The sequence below is a fragment of the Corapipo altera genome, unplaced genomic scaffold (assembly GCF_003945725.1).
Source record: "Corapipo altera isolate COAL_440 unplaced genomic scaffold, ASM394572v1 0, whole genome shotgun sequence".
Lineage (NCBI taxonomy): Eukaryota > Metazoa > Chordata > Aves > Passeriformes > Pipridae > Corapipo > Corapipo altera.
The window spans coordinates 10622176-10640806 of record NW_020884872.1 but is presented as its reverse complement, the minus strand read 5'-3'; the positions used below and the strand labels follow the sequence as shown (position 1 = coordinate 10640806).

At 35.7% G+C, this 18631-nt stretch overlaps 1 protein-coding gene across 3 annotated transcripts in view; it reads left to right on the top strand.

Annotated features, from left to right (window-relative positions):
• Nucleotides 1–18631, top strand: part of GK (glycerol kinase) — a 32915-nt gene that overhangs the window by 3555 nt on the left and 10729 nt on the right. For 2 of the 3 annotated variants that reach the window (XM_027636564.1, XM_027636582.1), the window contains exons 2-15: nt 4124–4197; nt 4827–4933; nt 5494–5571; nt 6504–6583; nt 7541–7678; nt 8120–8229; nt 8822–8888; nt 9499–9516; nt 11385–11420; nt 12051–12118; nt 13646–13688; nt 14370–14450; nt 16374–16452; nt 18299–18395. In XM_027636564.1, the coding sequence (XP_027492365.1) occupies nt 4124–4197; nt 4827–4933; nt 5494–5571; nt 6504–6583; nt 7541–7678; nt 8120–8229; nt 8822–8888; nt 9499–9516; nt 11385–11420; nt 12051–12118; nt 13646–13688; nt 14370–14450; nt 16374–16452; nt 18299–18395 (1076 nt within the window). The remainder of the gene's footprint in view (nt 1–4123; nt 4198–4826; nt 4934–5493; nt 5572–6503; nt 6584–7540; nt 7679–8119; nt 8230–8821; nt 8889–9498; nt 9517–11384; nt 11421–12050; nt 12119–13645; nt 13689–14369; nt 14451–16373; nt 16453–18298; nt 18396–18631) is intronic. The other variant, XM_027636572.1, reaches the window with a different exon arrangement.

Genomic DNA, 18631 nt, shown 5'->3' with positions numbered 1-18631 from the left:
TGCAAATGCATTTTTTTCTCTAGCTCCTATCACTTAAAATGCAGTGCAGTTTTGCGCTTTAATCCCATAATCGTGAGCAAGGGATGTCTGTTCATCAGGAGTCTTCCAAGAAAGATGATTTCTAGGAGACTCATTAAACTGTACTTATTCATAAATTCTGACTGTGTGCATTCCTGGTTAAATGTTAAAGAGAAAATTATTGTTTGTCTATTATCCTTACCTCAGCTGGGTTGATTTCAATGCAATTGCAGAACTCCAGTTCTGAGCTTGTTTGCCTGCAAAGCCATGGCTTTTCCAGCTTAACAGAAACTCATGAGGATACAGCACAGACTAACAAAAATAGCTTTTCTGTAGGCAGAGTTAGGTTACAAAAGTTGAGAGTCATGGAAAGTTACTTCTAAAATCTGTTTTCTATATTGTCTTTTCAGGTGTGCAGCTTCTTGCATCACTTCTGTGAGCCTCATATTTCTTTTCATTCTTTGAAAATTGTTATGATGGATTGATAATTTTTTCCACCAAGATAATAAAAACTGAATGTAATACATAATATGTAATATGAGTAACAACACCCCTTCATGTGATGCATTATATTAAAGATCCTATAAAGAGCTTGAATTAAGTGCTCAGCCCTTGTGCTTGTCTGCTTGCTCACATACAGCATGGCTAAGTAGGTCTTTCTTCTCTCCAGTCTTGAGACTCAAGGCTCAAGCTCTAATTCTTTGTTAGGAGTAGAGAGTGGGTGTTATTTATGCCTTCTTTATTCTCTCACCAGATAATTTAGCACATATCTGGTGATTTTCACTTTCATGTCTGTTCAAGATCGCTCTACGTGTCCAAATAGCGTAGACAATTCTTTCATGACTACTGCTGATAAAATAAGGACAAAACTGACTTTGACTCTTTCCCCCATTCTACAAAATGCAAGAGATCGGTATCATAAACTTGAACCAGTTCTTAATCAGTATGAAAGGAATGAAAGCCTCTACTCCCAACAAATTACAGAAATACACTTCAAACCTGTTCCAAGAGGAATATATCGACCTTATCTGAATTATTCACAGAGTCACAGAATATACTGAGTTGGAAGGGACAAGGATCATTGAGTCCAACTCAGCCCATCCCCAAGAGTCACACCATGTGCCTGAGAGTATTATCCAGATGCTTCTTGAACTCTGTCAGGCTTGATGCTGTGACCACTTCCCTGTGGAGCCTGTTCCAGTACCCAACCACCCTCTGGGTGAAGAACCTTTTTCTAATATCCAACCTAAACCTCCCCTGACACAACTTCAGGCCATTCCCTCAGGTCCTCTCACTGGTCACCACAGAGATCAGTGCCTGCCCCTCCTCTTCCCCTCACAAGGAAGTTGTAACTGCAGTGTGGTCTCCCCAAAGTCTTCTCTTCTCCAGGCTGAACAGACCAAGTCACCTCATCTGCTCCTGGTACAGCTTCCCCTCAAGCTTCACCATCTTCATTGTCCTTCTTTGGACACTCTCTAACAGCTTAAATACCTTTCTTATATTGTGGTGACCAAAGCTGCATGCAATATCATACTTACTGTCACTTACTTCTCTATCTCACCAGTTGAAGAAAAACAGGGATTATATAGGAGATTTTTTTTTTTTTTGACAACAATTGTGGGTTTTTGGAGGGAGTAGGCAAGGAAGGCTGTGAGGTCCCATTTACTGTATTTATTCCTTTATTTATCATCATTTATGTTTAAATTTAATGACTCTTTCATATTTGGCATCTTTTCACACATCAGAATTCTATTTATCAGTGTAGAATCATAGAATCATAGAATGATTTGGGTTGAAAGGAACCTTAAAGATCACCTAGTTCCACCCCACACCATGGACAGGGACAGCTTCCACTAGACCAGGGCCCTACTCAACCTGGCCTTGAGCATGGATTGTTTCCTGCAAAATCCCTTCTCCTGAAGGAATGTCTGCTGCTTTTGTTGAGAATGTCAGAAGTTTGTGGATTTGTTTGTAATGGGTTAGGAAAGTGTGTTTACCTAGTTCTTCTCTATGGGCATGAAAAAATCTGTGCATTTTTAGTGTTATTTTTTTCTGTTGAGAATTTGGTACTGTCACAACTTATTGCTGTGTCTGTGTGTCTCACACTCCCGGTTCGCTCATGGCTTTTTCTAATTGATTCCGTGTTTCCTGCTACCAGCAGGAATCCCTTGCAGTGCCTTCTTTTTCAAGGAATACCGAATGATTAATGGTGAATGATTACTGAATGATATTTAACATTGTTAGTAGGTCAGATACAGGTTCAAGAGAAAGTCCTCTATCTTTCTTTATTCTAAAAACTTTTGCTGTGCACATGCAAAACTTAGCCTCTTCTATTAGATCTGTTGTGTAGCATTTAAAGACCCATATCCCATTTTGCAAGTTCCTTCCAAAAGTATAATACTGACAGAGCTTTCCCTTTTTTTTGCATACCTTCATGTCAAGCCTGAGCTGGTACACGAAACACAGATAAGTAAATGTAGCAAAAAGAATGTGGTGGTGCTCTCTCTATGTAATCTTTCCAGCTGGTAAGAGAAAAGAACAATCACATACCTTTTTAAGACTTCCCTTCTGGGCAGTGGAGAGTGAAAATTAGCTTTCAGTGTTTTCCAGAGGTTGTGCTGTTTTCGTCATCGGAGGTTTTCAAGACTTACCTACGAAAAAAGTCCTTGAGCAACCTGGTCTAATCTCATAGCTGATCCTGCTTTGAGCAGGAGGTTGTACTAGAGATCTCTTGAGGTTCCTTTCACCCTGAATTTTTCTGTGATTCTACTGTATAAGTAGAATGTTTCTAAACTTCAAAGTTTTACTCTGAAGATACACTTCAATGTTCCAAAGAAATTGGAGAATCAGAACTTCATCTCCTTTTTGTCAGAATTGTTCTAATAGTTTCAGAGTAAAGTGTACTGTCTAAATGTAATCAAGAGCTTATGGATTAAAAGCTTTAAGAGAAATTCCTAAAATTTGTGGAATGAGAAGAGAGCATTAACAAGGAAGTCTAGAAAAGATTCAGTTGTATCCTGGAGGGCGGATGGGTATAACTGAATTTTGTTTCTTTAGCATGTGAGTGGTTTCTAAATCTGGCTCACCTCTGCTTGCCATAAAAATTAATATGATGTCCTTTTGACATGTTCTGCAGTTCACCTGAACCTGTTGTTAGATTTTACTTTCCAGGTCCCTGAACATTCTTCAAGCAAAAGATTCTGCATGGTGCTTGTGAGAAAGAGCCCTTTACACAGGAATGTCATCACTGCCCACCCAGTTACTCTGGGTTACTCATTGTACAGTTGAATTGGATGTTTTACCAGGTGTCATCTTAACTTGGCCACAGCAGAGATTCCTTTTGGAAACAGGCCACTGATGGTTTATGAAGATTGTTGAGCATTCCACCTGACCTTCTACTGCAAGGCAGAACCTCTAACTTGTGATTCCTTAAGAACACCTGTTAAAATAGTCCTCATGATTCTCCACTCTGCTGGTTTTTGTTGTAGTATATCCATATTTAAGTTACTTTTCTGCATATTCTTCTCTTTTTTAATGTATTCTGTTGCAGCAGTGGCATTCTTTTCTTATCAGGTTGTTCATGAGCTCTGTACTTGTAGATTTTTTTGAGGTAAACTGGGTTCTGCCTGGGTGCTTTTTCTCTCTTCACAGTTTGGTCCCTTCTGTGATTTCTCACAGATTCTCACTCTTCTTAAAAGTGAGCTAACCCAAGAAAACACATCGCTCTGGCATTAGAGTATCACCGCAGCAACTAAAGAAATGTTTTTGCCAATACCAAGGGGTATTTTACTGGGAGATATTCTAAAATGCATCATTTGTTTAATTTCTACAGCCACAACAAGAAAAAATGTGATTCTTTCCCAATCCATCAAGAAAAAAAACAGTTATAATTGACAGACTGACAGCAAAGTTTACCAAAATACTCTTTGCCTATCTTAATTACAAAAATGCATATATCTGAACCTAGGTTATATAGATAGTGGAGTTGCTGATAGAAAATTACTATCCATTATCACAGCACTGTATTTGTTCAAAAGAATAAATGTTAATTGATTGTTTAAACTTCTGTGTTCACAGAAAATTCCATTGTGCAATTTATTTGCAGGTTTTTAATGCAAAAACAGCAGAGCTCTTGAGTCACCATCAAGTTGAAATAAGTCAAAAATTCCCTAAAGAAGGGTATGAATTTTTTTTGTTTTTTATTTGTGTAGACCTTATGTATTTTTATCTATGAGTGATCAAAACTCAAGTTGATTAATAATTATTAGGAGCATAGTATCGGCCATAAAAGACTGTATTGTAGGAAAAATGGCATAAAATAACACACTGGGTGTTCAGTATATGCCTTGAGTTACAAAAAATAAAAACATTTAGTGTTTTGCTCTGATCACTCATTACCGTATTTAATGTCTAAACTTCAAAGTTTAAAACTAAAATTTAGCATCTCATTTAAGGTGGTCATTTTTACAATTTAATCATAGTCTTCAGCTCAATCCATAGAAATATCTTAGCTTGTTTTCTGAATGAGGTTTTTTTTTGTTTATTTGTTCCTAACTGACTTACCATTTGCTGCCAATGCCCCCCATGTGGAATAAAACAAAACAAAATTCTTTGTTTTCTGCAGATGCATTTTTGTGAAAATGCAGCTTACAGTTTAAAAAGGGTTTGAAATTCCTTATACTTTTCCTAGATATGTAAAACATGTTTTATAGTTATAATTTGATCAAAATGTTCAGCTTATTTTTCAGACTAGAATTTCTTTTTTTTAATGTAATTTTTTGCTAACTGGTGTTTACTGTTTGTTAAAGATGGGTGGAACAAGATCCAAAGGAAATATTAAACTCTGTCTTTGAATGTGTGGAGAAGACCTGTGAAAAACTGAAACAACTGAACATAAACATCTCTAACATAAAAGGTACTTAGGGGTAACTGAGGCCTTTAACATACTCGTGGTTGAGCAATTCAGATTCTCTAGTTTTTAAGTTAATAAACAGAAAGGTGGCAGCATGTGCAGCCTCAAATAAAATGTTAAATTGGAGTTGAAAGAAGGTTTTTTGGGAGGAATAAGGAGAAAATAAGTCCCTTGTGTATATTAGCAATGCAGATTTAACCTAATCTTGTAAAACCAAAGACAAGTGATAAATGAAGAAATTCTGAAATTTAATTTAGGACTTATTCGGGAAAAGCTAGTTTCACTGTTGGTGTTGTTGCTATCTCAGTTTGTGGCCAAAAAAAGAGAGAGAGATTTAGAGCACATAGGTTAAGCAGCAAAAGTTGAAAGATGAGTTTTTAGAAGTAACACTTCTAGATTATAAGATAAAGAAGTTGGAAGCTTTTTATTTCCCATTTACTTTCCTCTTCTCCTTACCTGTCCCTCTCTCCTCTCCACCTCTCCTTTCCGTCCCTCCCCCCCCCCCACCAAAAGAGGAAATCAAACCTTCTGAAAAGGATACTTCTTTCTATTTTGTCCTGAAGCCATTGGAGTCACTAATCAGAGAGAAACGACAGTGGTTTGGGACAAGACAACTGGAGAACCTCTGTATAATGCTATTGGTAACTACTATCCTTTCTGAATATGTAATATCATAATACAAACGTGTTGTGGAAAAAATACTTTCCCAGTTTCCTGTGCAGATCTCATTATGGCCTAGCCTACTAATTTCTTTGATTTTTTGATATCTGTGTCATAAGCTGTGTGTTTGTATATATACCAGTGCAGTTAAAAAAACCCTCTTCCATGAAAATTCTAACTTAATAAGTATCTTTATGGGTTTTCAAAAAACCCCCAGTGTTCTTGAGGGCCTCCTTGGTTCCTTTCATGTAATGAAGTTCTGACTTGTGCATAATCACTTTGGAATTTTCAGAATGCTATTGATTTAACTATAAAGGAAAATCGTGTTAAGTGGGTTTAAAGAATCCTATTGATCAGATTTTGCCAGCTGAAAAATGGTAATTGTCTAGAATTGCTCTTTTAGGCTTTGTCAAGTGACAGATACAGTTTAGAATGGTATCACAGTATTTGAATATTCTATAATCAAATATGTGTAGTTAACAGCTTTATCTTAAGCCCAGCTATACCTTAATAACTGACATGGTCCTTTAGTTCAAAGTTTATAAAGGAATAGTAAATAATCAACCTGCTATTTGTTTTTTAACCTCTTAGTTTAGTCACAGTCATCTGCTGCAAAGTAGTGTTAGTCATTTGCCTATACTCTGATCAAGTATATATCCTATTATGTGGAAAATTCTGTTTGATTTCTCAAATAATTTGTTCTTCTAAATCAAGTGAGTTTACCTAACCATTTTTAATTTTTACAACAGTGCATTTAAAATACACTGGCAATACAATATTCTTTCAACTACATGAAAAGACAAAAATAGACAGACATTTACTGGCAAGAGTTGTAATTCTGTAGAAGTAGCCTGTACATGTCACTTTTTGTGTATTAAATCTGTTGATCAGTTAATTTTATTCATGTTTTTAGTGTGGCTTGACCTGAGAACCCAGTCAACGGTTGAACGTCTTCTTAATAGAATTCCAGGAAAAAACAAAGCCTTTTCTAAGGTAAGAGATATTCCAGAACATTTAGCTGCTACAGTATATGATGTTTTGGATATATATATATATTTAAAATTCTCCAAAACAAAGTAAGTCAGTTGTAGCTTCTAGTCCCTCCTTAGCTTGCCAAGGAATAAAAAAATGTGCATAATACACTGATCTCAGACTAGAAAATGTTTCATTTCCTAAATTAACACTCCTTACACATTTCACTAGAGAAGTTAAATGAGTAATAGTGAGACTCAATCATGTGCTATCCAGCCAATGATAAGTAAACATCACACACAAAAATTAAGCATGTAGAAAAAAACTGTTTGGGAAATAATTTATTGATGTGAAATTAATTATCCATTCTCATCTTATGCCTTAATATTGAAATCAATTGCAGCCAATCTGATAACTGGGAAGATAGTTCACAAAGAGCGAATTCATTTTTATGTATATGAGTATATATATAACAGTTTGGAAAAAATGCTTGCTAAAAGGTGTCACAGTTCTTTGATTAATATTGTCCTTGACTGATTGTATAAAAATTATGCATTTTTTATATTCTACGTTTCTTGTAGGCATGAATTGGATGTCAAAAAACATATAAATTTTCTTCATTTTGAAATTCTAGTAGAATACAAATTTCATCTTTCCCATGTTGTGCTCATTTTTGTTGTTGTGACTTGTTGTCAAGTCATACAGAGATTTCCTAGATAAGACAGGATTTCTGCAAACAACTTTTTCCACGTAAATGATCTTTGAACTGCATTTAGATCAGCTTTGATCTTTGTCCATTAATGCACTGGTTATTTGGTTTTGATGTTGTATGCTTAATTAAATTACAAGTTCGTGTAATTTCTCTTGAGTTTTACATCTTTGCTTTTTCACTTACTGTCACCATTTTTATATATAACTACAGTATTTATGGAAAAGATACTTTCATGGCAATAAAATGATTTTTTTTTAACTTTACAGTTTAAGACTGGCCTTCCACTTAGCACTTATTTTAGTGCAGTGAAACTTCGATGGCTTTTGGATAATGTGGAAGAGATTAAAAAAGCAGTTGATGATGGAAGAGCTATGTTTGGTACTATTGATTCATGGCTTATATGGGTATGTATTTGTGCATTTATTATCACTCTTTGGAAAATTAAGTTCTATGTCACGCAAATTCCCATGCAAAGTATTGTGATACAGTGCTGTGGTAGAGCACAGGGACACACTGGGATCACACAATGATGTTAATACAACCCACTAAGGAAATTCCTATAAAGTTCCTTGCAAGATGAACTTTTACTGTCCCTGTATCACTATATTTTTTTATAGATTCTTGTATGTAGTTTGCCATTATGTAGGTTGCTGTAAAATTTTACACACGCTTTCAGAAGAATCTTGGGCTCTAGGAAGTTGTATTAGGCCTGCCTCTTTAGTTGTTGCAGAAATATCAGAGTTCCCAGTCCCAAGCTAAAACCTTTGTGACTTAGAATTTTTTTCGTAGTTCGTTGAAGGAAACCTATATCTTTCCTTGACAAATACTGTTATTTTTTTGTTCAGAGTTTGACAGGTGGGAAGAATGGAGGAATTCACTGTACAGATGTAACCAATGCCAGTAGAACGATGTTGTTCAACATTCATTCCTTGGAGTGGGATCCTGAGCTCTGCCAGTAAGCTCATTTTTTCAGTAATTCTGTTATTTAGATACTTTCTAACTCATTTAATAGTAAGAATCTCTTATGTAGAGTAAGATCAGCAGTTACTTTTTATTTACTGTTGACATTAGTGACTAAGATTCATTGTTCTCCAGATGTCCAGTTTACTATGGTCTGGATTAACTAAAAGTAGCAGAATCTGTCTGTAGGTGGAGGTCTGGTTCATGTAAACAGTGACATTTAATAGTTCATTACTTAATCAAATTTGTGAGGCAGTTACAATGATAATGTCTCTATTTTAAATATATATTTATTACCAACTGTATTATAAAGATATTGTTAGAAGAGGAATGACTTCCCACATGAAAGAGTTGCATATGTCCTCAAAATATTGAAATATATGCTGGTTTACTCCAAAAATCAATGTAATGTACTGTAACAAGTGGAAAAACACATAACTATGGATTAAACCCTAGAAATCAAAGTTCCTTTTATAGGTTTGGGGTTTTTTTATTTCTTAAGCTTAAACTTATTTAAGAAAAAAATTGTAAGATGTTTTCTGATTTAGCACTGACCATATATATACATTATTTTGTATTGTGTTCAGGTTCTTTGAGATTCCTATGGAAATACTTCCAAAAGTACGAAGCTCCTCTGAGATATATGGCCTGATGGTATGTTTTCTAGTATTTGTATGAAGTTAATCTTGTAAAAATATAACTGTATCAATATGGATTTGACAGAATTTCTATAGATTAAGACTGATGACTTTTTCTAGACCCATATTGTTTGATTTCTGATTAGCATGTTGTTATCTAATGTTGTATAATATTATATGAAGCTGAAAATTTGTTTACTTTGATACAGCACCAACTCTTCTGGTACAGTGGCATCTAATTTATTAGCTTCAAAACTGGATAAACTGTATGTTTGATTTTGCATTCTTTTTCCTGGTAGACTGTGCTATTTTTAATTAAGAACATAGAGACATTTTGTAATTAAGACAAGTTATGAGCTTTTTATTTCAAATATAACTCTAACTTCCCTGAAACGTAAATATTTTTGCTAATGTGTTAATGGAAGTGCCACTAGAAGTTATTGCTGACTTATCTATGTGAAGGTCAGATGGGAGTGAGTTGTATTAAGCTGAATGAGTGAGGTAAATGGAAAAGATACTACCTGACCACTACAACAGAATTGCTCATCACTTTAAATGTGAACTTCTGTTTCTCTTCCCCTTTCCTTCCATTTTTTTTTTCTTTTTCTTCCTTTTGCTGGCTGTAGAAAATCTGTCCTAGCCTGGTGAGTAGAGGCTTCCATTAGGCTGACCACCTATATCTTACCCATTCTGCTCAGATGCTGTGCATTTTCTTTGGTTTAAGGATTAGTAAAAGTGCACTTTCTAGACCAATAAATTTGCCATGTATTTCCAAATCTGAAATATTACAATTAAAGTTCATGCCAAAATTATTTCTAAAATGTGATCTTGATGTATGTGTTTGTCTTAATTTGCAGACTGTTGAATATTTCTTTTTATAGTGAAATAAAAAATACAGCTACTGGTTAATAGATGTTGGCTGTATCATTTTATAAATGAGAAAAGAAGGCCATTCTGTCTAAAAATATTAATTCTATTATAGTTAAATATCAGATTCATGCAGAGTTTTTTAGTGAATTTATAAATGCAGTTGCCATAAATCCATTTAATTAAAATGAGAATTAAAGAAAAAGATATTCAGATTGGAAATACACTTGCATGGCTTTACTGAAAATGCATTTTCATCTTCACACAAAGAAACAATTTAAAGAAAGAAGTTGAAATTGTCAGGAAATAGTTAACTAATTAAATAAAATTCTCAGGATACCCTCACTAAGTTTGCAGATGACATTGAGTTGGGTGGGAGTGTTGATCTGCTGGAGGGTAGGAAGGCTCTGCAGAGGGATCTGGGCAGGCTGAATTGATGGGCCAAGGCCGATTGTGTGAGGTTCATCAAGGTCAAGTGCTGGATCCTGCACTTGGGTCACAACAACCCCAGGCAATGCTACAGGCTAGGGGACAGTGGCTGGAAATCTGCCCAGAGGAAAAGGACTGAGGTGTGCTGGTTGACAGCGACTGAACATGAGCCAGCATGTGCCAGGGTGGATAAGAAGGCCAATGGCATCGTGGCTTGTGCCAGCAATAGTGTGTGCAGCAAGACCAGGGAAATGATCATCCCACTGTATTCAGCACTGGTGAGGCTGCACCTCAAATCCAACGTTCAGTTTTGGACCCCTTGCTGCAAGAAAGACATTTGAGGTGCTGGAGCATGTCCAGAGAAAGGCTCTGGAGCTGGTGAAGGGTCTGAAACACAAGTGCTATGAGTAGCAGCTGAGGGAGCTGGGGGTGTTCAGTCTGGAGAAAAGCAGACTCAGAGGAGACCTTATTGCTCTCTAAAACTACTTGAAAGGAGCTTGTGGTGAGGTGGGGGTCAATCTCTTCTTCCAAGTAAGAAGTGATAAGAGCCTTCACAGCAATGGTTGTCAAGCACTGGAAAAGGCTGCTCAGGGAGGTGGTGGAGTCACCATACCTGGTCTGGAGGTGCTTAAAAGACACGTTGATGTGGCCCTTAGGGACATGCTCTAATGATGGAGTTGTCAGTGCTGTGTTAATGGTTAGACTTGATGATCTTAGAGGTCTTCTCCAATGTAAATGACTTTATGATTCTGTAGCAGAAATGTAACTGAAAAACTCTGTGGTAGTATTTGGAAGAAAGTCTCTATGAGGCTCAAAATGCTGTGTTGTAAAATCAGACACGTCTTCACTTAGAGTGTCACCACAGTCATGTTTTTTTCTAATCACTTTACCATTTTGCACTTTTGCATTTTACACTTGGCATTTACTGCACAGATTACACAGAACTTAATTTTCTATATAGTATGATTTAAAGAGAATTTATGGTAAGAACTTTTGAGGTGACATAAAGTATATCTCTAAAATTCCCTGCTTTCTGTTTCTTAGTGTTTTAGACATGAGCTGCATTAAGCTGAATTTGAGTGTACACCTGAACTGAACCATGTTATTTACATGGCTGTTTTCCTTTGAACATTAGAAGCTTAGCTTCTTTTTCATTGCCTTCAGTTGTAGTCATGGAAAGCTAACTTAGAGCTTTTTTTCTCTTTTTGCAAAACAGAAGTCTGGAGCTTTGACAGGAGTACCAATTTCTGGGGTAAGTCCTACTTCAATCCAGATTCTAGTATGACAGCCTGATACTGCAGGAACAAAGCTTCACAGGAAAAAGCTTTAAGATGAGTGAGTTCTGCTATGAATTAAGTTGGTGGGTTTTACTTCAGGTTAAACATGAAGTAAAATTTGGAAGATGAATTATTGGTTGGCTTGATTCATCATTATTAAGGCCTGACTGTGGAAATACAGCTGATAGCTTTAATGCATGTATGCAGTGCTGTTGGAAACTTAGGTTCTCTAAGTAAAGAAGTAACATTACAAAGTGGAAGCAAGCTCTGCCTCATATGTATAAAAGAAGTTCTGTCTATACATAGTCCAGAAATGCTGGGCAGATTCTCAGCTTTTTCCAATACAACATACGTAAAGATAGTAAATTTTATTTTATTTCTCTAAATTGTTCACCATAAGTAGCACAACACATTTCATTTTTAGTTCTTACAAAAGGAAGAGTAATAAAAAGCATAACTTGTCTCTATAGGTTTTTCCTCACTTTCAGTTGCCTGTGTGGTACAAATAGATTCAAGTTACAGTGAAATATATCTGTTCACAGTCCTTTTTCATGCACATAATTCATGTGCTGGCATTTGCTAAAGAAAATGTCTCCCACTTTCAGTGCTTGGGTGACCAGTCTGCTGCGCTCGTTGGGCAAATGTGTTTTCAAGATGGGCAAGCAAAAAATACGTAAGTTATTATTAAAGTTGTAAGACAAACACTGCTCTGTTTTGAATTTAGTATTATGTTATTTTTCAAGCTTGCTGCCAAATGCTTTTGTAGTTAGCAGATCTACTTTTTGACTGTACTGACCTACAAAGTAAACCATGTCCTGACTTTATTATATAAAGTAGTGAAGGGGTTGAAGTTACATGGCTTGTGAGGTATATTTTGGAACACAGCCACTCTGAAAAAAAATCTCTGTGTGACAGGAGGTTTTTCATTTTAAAATTTTCCAAAAGAGAGATTAAAACAGTTGCAGGTATCATTTAAATTATGACCTAAAATTAAATGAATAGAGGCCTGTGAGTTAAATTGCATAGACTTGAATGGCACAGCACTGCTGGATGGAAGAGGTTCATTTCAGTTGCAGTACTTAGTTTTACTTCTCTGTCCAGCTCAGCATGGAGAATATTGCATTTGTTTTTTCCTATTTCTCAGCCTCTTCATGTCCCCTGTTTAAAATAACTGATCAGTTAAATTGGGCAACTGGTGTAATCATATACTCATTTGAGAAAAAGCTCTCTGCTTAAATGACTTACTGTTCCATTTACAACCACGTGCTTTATGGAGCATGTAGGTACATGCACAGTATGGGGCTTTCACAGGTATAATTACACATTCATCTATATTTGTGGCTAATTGACTTCCACTTTTTATTTTATATTTATGCACAAATTGAATGTTTAGTGACCTTGTGTTTTAGTAAAACAAATATGGTTCTAAGTAATGTTATCACAAAGTATTTTTACAATAAATGCTTTTATAACACAAGAGACCTTTCAAAAAAAAAGTGAACAGCACTAAACTAAAAGGTAAAAGTAAGATTTTTTTAGCTTATTTCTGTTATTGCTTTACTCTTTTTCTCTCTAAGTATAACTGAAGACTGTTTTAAGGTATTGATTTTTGGAGGTTTAGAAAGGTAGGGAACTCATAATTTCTCAGAAAAAATTAGAGTGGATTGTAGGATTTTGTACTCCTTTTATTAAACTGTGTCTGTATGCACGTGTACACGTACACATATACATGATGTGGTCTTCAAATGAGAAACACAACATTTTTAAAAGTTTTTGAATAGAATATATTTAAAGAAAACCCTCTTCTTTATGACAAGGGCAAAGTTTCTTAAAATTTCCCCTTTAATATTGTGAAATATTTATTTTATAAAGTAGCTTTCATAATCATCTTAAATTGAAGTAGGTAAACACTGCCACCAAAGAGGAATTCACACTTAGTTTTCAGCCACATCCGCTACTTGATAAAGTGTTGTACAAAAAATAGCCAGAGAGAGAGGAATGTGACTAGATTTTTCAGCTTCAGGCTGCATTTAAATCAACCTTTTTGAGGATGGTTTTATCATCAGTTAATGGTAAAATAACCTTCAAGGGTCAAAATGTAGTGTCTTGATTCTCCACAAGGGACTCGTGAATTGATGAGTTGCAGTAACAGGTTGTCCTTTAAACATTTTGGTCTAATTTTGCTTTGCTTTCATGCCAGGTACGGAACAGGCTGTTTCTTGCTGTGCAATACAGGTCAGAAGGTCAGTTGCATTTTTTTGTTGTTCCCTTTTATTTTTTTTACAATCTTTATTTAAGTTCTCGAATACAGCTGTATGTTAGCCTTTCTTAGACTTACTAACTACAATCATGTTGCCAGACATAAGGAAAAGCACAGACTAAAATCTGAAAGAATAGAAAATAATAGTTTGTTGAAGGTATTTCAGTAAGACTCCGTTTCCTAGCTCATTAAGTGTCCAAACAGAACTTTTCATAGCAAGTTTCTTACTCTTTCCCTGTACAAGTTTCTTAACGTCACACAGAGAGGCTGAAGTGTTGTGTTACTTAACCACAGGCCTTCTTCATTCTCTTGGCTATTTTATTTCTTCTCTTTTCTCTCATTATTTCTTTGCAGTTGGAGTTCAATAAATAACTCAAAGCTTTGGCTTCCTTCTCGTTTCCATCTCCTTCTAAAGATCCCCAATTCTTTGCTCTAAGGAGGCTGGAAAGATCTGTGGCAGCTTGTGGAAATGAGAATTAGCACCAGCAATCTGAGGGTTCTATGACAGGTGTTTATTTAGAGTGACTGATAATGTACTTTGTTTAAAATTTCCGTATTTCATTTGAAGGTTTGGTTTCTTGTTTATTATAATTTGAATGTTTTAATTTAAATATTTCCTACCTCTGTTCATGCTTTACCTTTTCTTTCCCATTTCCTCATTTAGTCTGTGTTTTCTGAGCATGGTCTTATAACCACAATAGCTTACAAACTGGGCAGAGACAAACCTGTTTGTTATGCACTAGAGGTAAGTTCAGCAGTTTCTTCCTTTTTTTAGTGATACATGTTCTTGTTTACTTCTGTTATCTGGTATTTTTTATGTCATCTTGAGCTGCATGGAAATGTTTTAGCTTGTGTGCCTCAAGGCTCATGTGTGGTTTTGGTTATCCCTATCTCCAATCTATATCATGTAATCTAATAAAATATTTCTTCTTTGCATCATTTATATTTTCAGAGCAAGATGGTGAAAACTTTTCTTTTGTTATTCATTCTCTCAAATCCTTAATGAATATTATAAATAAATAAAACAGAAAGATTTCTGTAGTAAATTTGGTTTAAGAAAAAAGGAGGGGAAGTACTAGTGTTTCAGTTATCCTCTCATAATAAAAGTCATAACTAAATGGGTTTTTTTTCATTGTAATGGATTTTACTTCTACCTTTAAAAATCTGAACCAAATTTCTGGGATGAAAATCCTCTAACAATTTAGCTTTTTTTTACCTACTTAGATTTAGATGCCTACTTACAGAATTTAGTTCCTTGGTTCTCCACACAAGTCTGAGGGCATCCAAATTCTGTAGAAAACTGTATTTTTACTTCAGGGTTCATTGTTCTAAAGCTCTGCTTCTGAAGCACAGATCAGCTGAGCACCTATTTGGCACTAAAGCTTTATTGGGAACAGCAAAATAATTACTCTTCCGCCTGTGCTGCTTAAGTGGACTAACTATTATAATCTAATAGTTATTCTCGGAACAGATATACTGAATTCTCTGCTGATGTTGAGCTTCTGCAGACACTCTATGTTTTCCATGAGAAACAAAGACAACACACAGAATTTTTTTCACTGGGAGAATAGTTTGTGGCTTATAGTACTTTACGAGGATGTAGGAGGCTGTGTTCATTTCCTTCCCTAAGGAAAGTGAATCTTGCATTTGCCATGTTCTGTCAAGCTTTGGGATTTTTATTTTGTGTGGGTGTGTGAGAGGTTTGTTTTATTTTTAAGCCATGTTCTTGAATCAAGAACTGGAACTGTCTTGAGAGTGATTTTTATTTCTGCATGCTGAAACACGTGCATGTGTGCTTTGCTTTGCCTCCACGTCTTTATTGATATTGTCTGAAAACATGGCTTCAACAGAAGATGTTAAGTGTCTTTTATCCTATATCCGTACTAGAATCATCCACAGTCTGCTGCTTAAGACACTTCCCAGAAAGGCAAAAAATATAGATTCAGCCTCTTCTTTTAAATCGGAGTGGTATCTTGTAACAGTAATAACCAGCTGCTTAGAAAACACCCCTGCCCCTTCCAGCAATGGATTTGAATGAAAATACAATGCTGCTCCTGTTTTACTTGAAGCTTGGTCTAGTAAACTTGAGATTCTCTTGTGGAGAAGTCCATTTGCACTTTGGAGTGAGATGAGAGCCATGTCATTTATCTGCGGTATGATGGAGCCATGAAGGGCCAAATTCAAAAATTCAGAGCAATTTTGCTGGCAAATGCACCAGTGCCTAAATTTTCTGTCTTTCTGGGCATTTGTGTTTAGACTGGATGTAATCAGTCTTGTTTCTTTAAATCAAAGCATAAAAATCTTAATTTGTCAGAAAAAGAGGTCTGAGGCTACTGGACCTCATAACTGTATATTCAAGAGAAGACATAAATTAGAAAGACAAGCAGACTGCTTAGGAAATGTCACTGTAACTTCCCCTCATGGAAAAAAAGCACACAATATGTACCTTTTCTGCATGGAGCCTGTGTAAGAGGCTGCCCTTTTTACACTGCAGTCTCCAGATGCCGAGAAACTTGTGGTGTAGTTGTGAGCATTCTTGGGAGTGCTTCAAGCTGTGACTGTAAACCTGCAGTTGGAGGCCGCAGCTACCCCTCCTCTCCAGTCATTTAAAAAGGAACACAAAGCTACCAGCTGTTGTCTCCTAATGTGGTGATTTTGTTTCCTTCAGGGATCTGTTGCAATAGCTGGTGCTGTTGTCCGTTGGCTGAGGGACAATCTGGGTATCGCTAAGTCTTCACTGGAAGTTGGTGAGTATTCACAATTTGGAACTGTTCAGGTTTTAAAGTTTTCCAGTGTCATAATGTCTCTATTGGTGAATGAAAACTCAAAATATTAAAGAAAAGATGGAAGGTGCATGTATTTCGCTATGTTTAAGTAATGTGCTTTGCAACCATGAACTCACTGTTATTGATACATGCATTTCATAGAGCCTCTCAATACAGTCTTGGAAACTTTGTTCTTTTTCAATCTGTACTTTTTACTAGTTTCTCTAGCAAACAGATATTCAGTTGGATACTATATATACAATGTATCTCCTGCTTTCGTGTGGTGTTGAATTTTCCAGAGTCAAGAGTATTTAAGTCTGTATTACAGACTCCAGCCCATATTTGATCCTAAACCTACATATTCTTGTCCTAAATATGAGAACCTGAGGCCCTACATGTACAATAATTTATGTAGAAGGCTTCATATCCATTGAGTTAACGACCTCAGTTTGCAAAGTTGCCTCTTAAAAAGGAGTTGTGAAGGAGAGTAATCTGTTTTGGCTAAGAATACAGTAATCCTTTAGCAGTTGTGCAGCTGATGTTTTCTGGTTGAGCTGAACTGAAACAAACTGGTGTGTGACATTATAGAAACTAGGAGTATATCAAATTTTGGAAAAGGAAAAAATATCAGAAGCATGCAAGGGCATACATTTGAAAGTGACTAATTTAATAAGACTTAGGACTAAAAAGAGATTCCTTACATATTTTTAATAATTTGATATCTTATTGAAAGATGGAAAAATCTAGAATTAAAATTTTATATAAAACTTCAAAGGTTAAGCAAAAACTTAAAACATCATTCTGTTTTTATGAAAGAAAACTTTGCAAATCATACAGCAGAATATAAACTACTGTCACATGAATTAGTTGTTGAGACACTGCAGTACCTCTTCACAGGTTTGACTAGACCTTTGGAAGGTTTCAGTTTCAAGAACTTTAACCTTTTCAGTGTTGGTAAAGTCATGTAGGGCTTCATCATCTCTTTGTGTTTCCCTAAACATGTCCTTCCTTCTCCCTTCACTCCTTTTTTAAGTGGAGTCTGTATAAAAGTATCATTTTAGAAAGACTTTTTTAAATTTTCCTGCTATTTTTGTCTGGTGCTATGCTCCTCTGATCAATGCAAACAAAAAATTTACAAAAGCAGAAAAAAAATGCTTTCCTTTCTTGTTCTAGGAATGAGCTGCACATTAGTATTATTTCCTTTGCAGTTCTAGATATCTTAATATAATTTTTTTAATTACAAATATTTTAGTATTGAGTTCATATATCCACAGTTATTACTCAGATATTAAGAAACTTTGGAATTCCTTGTAGGTGGCCTTGTGATTTATATACGTAAGCTGAGAATTTGGAACTCTAAATTCATTTGAAGTTAATGGGAATTTAGTTCTTAACTCCCTTTGGTCTTGATCCAGTTTCACTTGCTTGTCTTGACTCAAATGTAAGAAAAGTGTGACCTTTTGGAGTGCTTTGAAGATTACATTCTTTACCCACAGGATAACCTTTGAAAACCTCACAGAATCTAGGTCAGAATATTGAGCACATAATTTTGGGGTTTGGTTTTGATTTTACATTTTACATTTCCCACAACTCCCTATGCTCCATATTCCATTCATACTGTTGTAAACAGAAAATTAGTTAACAAGGAGCAGAGTGCCAGCACTAGTTGTATTTTTTAATTGTATACATGGCTTGATTATTTTTGTAGCTACCTAATATATTCTGAATATTTTTCCAATTTAAATAGTAACACTTTTAAGTGATGTATCTAAGTGTTGGTACAGTTGTGAAAAGCTAACTGAAGCCTGTTTGTGTGTGTGTGCATTAGAAAAACTGGCTGCAGAAGTGGGGACTTCTTATGGCGTCTACTTTGTGCCGGCATTTTCAGGACTGTATGCACCATACTGGGAACCCAGTGCAAGGGGGTAAGGATCTGACTGAACGCTGCATTTGCAGAGGATTTTAATCATTTTACAAATCTACCATGCTTGTCCTTCCAGGCGTGGGAAATCGTTCTTTTTGTTCCTTTGATATGTCCAGATACATCATTCTCTGTGGTATCTTCAAGAAACTACTGAGTTTCTGTTTTGTATTTATCCTGTTCAAAGCAGCAATTGCTACTGGGAGAAAAAGAAGGATTAGCCAGCTCAGCTACTCATCC